The sequence below is a fragment of the Atta colombica genome, unplaced genomic scaffold (assembly GCF_001594045.1).
Source record: "Atta colombica isolate Treedump-2 unplaced genomic scaffold, Acol1.0 scaffold77, whole genome shotgun sequence".
In the NCBI taxonomy this organism is placed as follows: domain Eukaryota; kingdom Metazoa; phylum Arthropoda; class Insecta; order Hymenoptera; family Formicidae; genus Atta; species Atta colombica.
The window spans coordinates 911,609-916,516 of NW_017259569.1; the positions used below are offsets into that span (position 1 = coordinate 911,609).

The 4,908-nt window shown below is 30.3% G+C and overlaps 1 protein-coding gene and 1 pseudogene across 1 annotated transcript; both read left to right on the top strand.

Moving 5' to 3' along the window:
• The window catches only part of LOC108692556, a 7,082-nt pseudogene extending 6,626 nt beyond the window's left edge, over window positions 1-456 (top strand).
• Window positions 457-1,483: 1,027 nt separating this feature from the next.
• On the top strand, window positions 1,484-4,114 carry LOC108692569. The gene is made up of 3 exons (XM_018200879.1): window positions 1,484-1,998; window positions 2,244-2,363; window positions 3,396-4,114. The coding sequence occupies exons 1-3, from the start codon at window positions 1,855-1,857 to the stop codon at window positions 3,594-3,596; spliced, it is 465 nt and encodes a 154-aa protein (XP_018056368.1). The 5' UTR covers window positions 1,484-1,854; the 3' UTR covers window positions 3,597-4,114.
• The last annotated feature ends 794 nt before the right edge of the window (window positions 4,115-4,908 follow it).

Consider the following 4,908-nt stretch of genomic DNA (forward strand, 5'->3'; position numbering starts at 1 on the left):
TTATTATATAATATAATATTTTATATTTTCTCGCTAATTCTTTTAAGATTGAATTATTTTTTTATCAGAGAAATAAACAATTTTTTTATGTATGCACCAGAGAGCTTGAGGCATAACAAATTTTCAACGCGTTTGGACGTGTGGTCATTTGGTATGACAATGTACGAAGTTTTAGTTATGGCGTCGATCCACAACTATTAGTCAGAGTGGCTGAAAAAGAAATTTTAATGATGACTATAACGGACTTATCGAACGCATTGGAACGTGGCGTCATCTTGTCCAGAGGAAATTCATAGAAAATTGATATTCATGCTGGCAATTGAATAATTATGAGAGACCGATTTTCGCTATTCTATGCGAAGATATCGAGCAATTACTTTATAATTATTAGAATACTTTGTGATTCTATGCAAATATTTTAAAAATATGACGTATCCCACTCGTGATTCTTATGTCAATGGGAGATTCTTTGACGAATCTATAGTTAATTTATTTTTCATGAAAAGTTTCATTCCTTTGATCTCTAAATAGAATTATGTGTAAGTCAATTCTATTTTTATATTTTTATAGGAATGAATTTTAGAGAAAAATTTTAATTTAAAAAAATAGGAAATCAAGGAATTTGTCACTGGAAAATTAATAATATTTCTTAGATCTTGTGTAGAAGAGATGTATCTAACCGAAGATATTGTCGCCATTTTATTACATACTGCGTGAAATATAGCGTTTAAGTACAATATCAGTTTATTAGTCCCGAAATCAATTATAATTCTCATATTCTTTTTACCCAAAATCAATTCTCCAATCAACTTCTTATAAATCAAGGCGTGACGCAGGATGAAAGTCAGAATCAAATTGTTGATTACAAATTCATTGCATTCACATTGAACCTAATCACTAACACTAAACACTAACACTAAACCTCGTTTGAATTGATTGATAAATAATTTTTTATAATTATACTAATTCGTCTTATTTAAAAAATACAATGTAAAAGTATTTCATTCATGATTCTTACTGCAATGGAAAATTTTCTTCGATGAGTGAATTTTTTTTTTATATTTTTAAATAGATGGATTTTAAGGAAAAGATACAAGTCTCTAAAAATTTCGGCTAATATTAATAATAACGAAGCAGCTCCGATAATCTTGACAACACATGTCAAGGTCAAGGTTATTGGAGTTGCTTCCGTTATTTTTAATATTTATCAAAATTTCTTTTAAAAAAATAAAAAAATAGAGATCAGTTGTAGTAAGGATTTCTCTAGAGTACATATACTTTTTCCATTTTCCTTGATATCGCAGAATTAAATATCTATTTTTTGCATTTTACATCTAAATTTATAGCTATATTTAAAAAGAAATACCTGTTTCTAACGATCATTTATGGAGTATCAATAACAGTAATGTACTGTAAAGTTAATATGTATGAATGCCGCAAAAGTATTTTTTTATGTTAAATTTTTTTTAATTTTCACCTCAACTTTTCCTATTATAATAGAAAAATTGAACGATACAAATTATTTACAAATTATAATCTACGAAATAATCGCACATGAAAAAGAAACCGTAGAAAAAACTAATGACAATTTCCATCTGGAGAGTTTATCGATGGTTCTTTCCCATGAAATTATGCGAATACTGAATAATTTAGTGATCAATTCTTCCGACATCATAGAACAATTTTCGCTCCCACATTAAATACATGCATTTTCCTTTGATGTTATTTGCCTAATAACGCATGATGCTAAAAGAAAAAAAATAAAAAATGTAAAAATCAGACGAACTTCAGAGGGAAATAATTATAAGTAATACAACTGGCTCGCAGTCAGTTCTATTGAAACTTTCGAAGCAAATGGAACATCCTGAAGAGCATTACTACAAATTTATCCGATTTCTTCTATCGGTTAGTGGACTGTGGCCTTATCAAAGCGAGTGGAGCGCTCATTTAACAAGAGTTGTTATCTCTGTTGTCATGCTGTCGTCTGTATTTGTTCAGGTAATCACAGCTTTAAAAAATAATTTTTTTTTTCAATTAAATATTAAATATGTTTTCAATTAAAAGATCGGAAATAACATATAATATTAAAATACAAATAAAATACAATAAGTAACCAAACAGATGTATTGTATCGGAGCTATAATGAAGAGTATTAACGCGAGATATTTAATTGGATTATCTGTATACTGGATTATTTTTCCATGAAATTATATTAATTATTCCACTTTTAACACTATTTCTAGATTTCGAGCATGTTTACATCTGAAATTACTCTGGATTTTATAGTGGATGGGATACCATCTCTTCTATTTGTACTAGGTAGCCTGAGCAATTTGTATTCACGTATAATACATATAGACAAAGTAAGTTTCTAAAAAATTTTTAGATCTTTACTTATAAACTCAATAGAAAAAACTCAATAGAATACATCTTTTGTCCCCAATATCCAAAAATCTAGACTGCCATTAATATTTAGATAAATAGAAAAAAATTACTTTTGTATATACAATTGTATTTTAATGGAACGTTATTTAGCTTAATCTTACACTAATTCAGACAATGATGTGTTTTTATATTCACTAATATTTAATAATAAATAAAAGCTATACACTGGCAAAATATGCAACATAAACGATAACAATAATTATATTAGAACTCTCAAATGTTAAACGATACAAAAAGATAACTATACATATAGTAGGCTACTGAGAGTCAGTAATGATAACGGTGCAATTTAGAAAACAATCAATAATCAGATTAATGTCTTCTTTCTTTTGAACGTTTCGACTCTCTTTGGAGTCCTCCTCAGCAAGAATGATACAAGTATAATTAGCTCACATATCCATAATATTTAAGTCACTCGCAACTTGACAAAGTGTTAATCTGCATGGAACATGAAGCTGAATAGTAATTGCTGACCCTAGTAAAAAAATTGATAGAGAACGATATAAAAATCCTATTATTTTGAATATGAAATCTAGTTCGTGAATTCACTAAGAATTCACTTTGAATCAAATTTTATACAAATCTTATAAAAATATCTTATAAAATCCAATAAAATACAATAGGATTCATATCCAATCAATCGTGATGTTTGCGAAGTCAACGATAGAAAATGAATATAAACACATAGAAAATGATACCAGAAAATTTGCGAGTTATCGCCTGTATCACGTATTTTCAACCATTGCTAATGTCATAGAATTATAATATCATAATAAAAAATAATATCATAATTATAGAAAATGATGTAAAATGATAGAAATCCTATTGTTCTCAATTGTTCTGTCAATTTTTGTTATCAGGAAACAATACCATTGCGTCTCAATGCCCATTGCTATTTTTATTATAGATTTTTAAAAATATATGATTCTTTACTTATTACTTTCTTTTAGTTTAGAGAATTATTCGAGCGTATGTGGCAAGATTGGGCGTTACAAAAGACACATTATGAGATCAAGATTATGCATGAGCATGCTGAGATCTCAAGATTATTCACATTATATTACATAAGTAAGAGAAATCCTCGTTTTGTTTATAGAAAAAAAGGACAAGCATTGCTGTCTATAACACCGAGATTGTATTTCTATATATAATATTATGATAATAATTTTTTTCTTTATAAGCATCAAACATATTTATATATAACTGTAGGGAGGATGGTACAATCGGAATCAGTAATAAATAACTCTTCATTGATACATAACTGAGTTTATTATAATAAAATATTATAAAGGTTAATGATTCGCTCCTATTTGAGAGTCAGTATAAAACTGTTCACACACACGGCGTGAGCATTATCTATGGGAGGCACGTTGCCAACCTGCTCACGCCGCTCCACCGAATTGGGAAAAATCCCTATCTCGAGGGCGCGTGCTGTCAATATTTACGTCGAATATTAAATATGAACGGCAGTAATACAATATCCCCACAACTCGGCCATCCTGAACAAAAATGGTTACAGTAGACCATAGTTTTATGTATTCGGTACTTCTCATTGGACCTTCGCCAGGCACCTCACACTTCACGTCGTAAGAATTATTAGGTTTGACTTTTACACTTTTATGAGGACCTAATCGTCCTCAGCGCAAAGTTTCTTACTGGAGCCCATTTGCACTCCTTTAATCTCAATCAGATCACCTTATACCTAGTGGGTTCGCGTCTTCTTAAGTTCTACGATTTTCGTCTTGTACTTTAAGTATTTTCTTAAGTAGCGTTCGCAATTGTTCACGATTCGAATTGCAACTGGAATTCTTTTTCAAGTGCATCTTTTACTCTTAAATCATCTTTTAATTTCATTCTAACTCTAGTTAGTAATTCAAACGAGGTCATACCAATACTCTTTTGAAAAGTAGACTTTAACATTTGCTAGATTGTCGATACATGTTTGTACCACTTCGTGGGATCACTCATTGAACGTTTCGTAAACACTGGAATAATTGTACGCTTAACTCTTTCCACCTGTCTGTTCACTTGCGGTAGATTGGTGATGACCATTACATGCTTAATTCCCTGTTTTTTACAATAATTCTCAAACTCTGAGGAGGAAAATGCTGTACCTCTATCAACGATAATGCAGGACGAGTTTCCAAACACTTGGCTCTGCAACTGTAACTTAGCAACCATTTCTTTGGACGTCGTAGATTTAGTAGGATAGCCAAATAAATTTAGTAAAGCTATCCGGCTAAAATGTGATTATAGTTTTTATTGGTGGAATCCAATGGTCCCAAATGATCTAAGTGGTATGCAACGGCGTATCACCTTTATCATTAGATTAAGGAAACTTTTACCCCGAATTTTCTTATTACCTAATAGACAAAGTATGCAATTCGCTATTACATTTTCAATTTTCGTCGTGAGTTTTGATATGTAAAACTGCTTAATAGCTTCCTCTGTGCGCTTGATCGG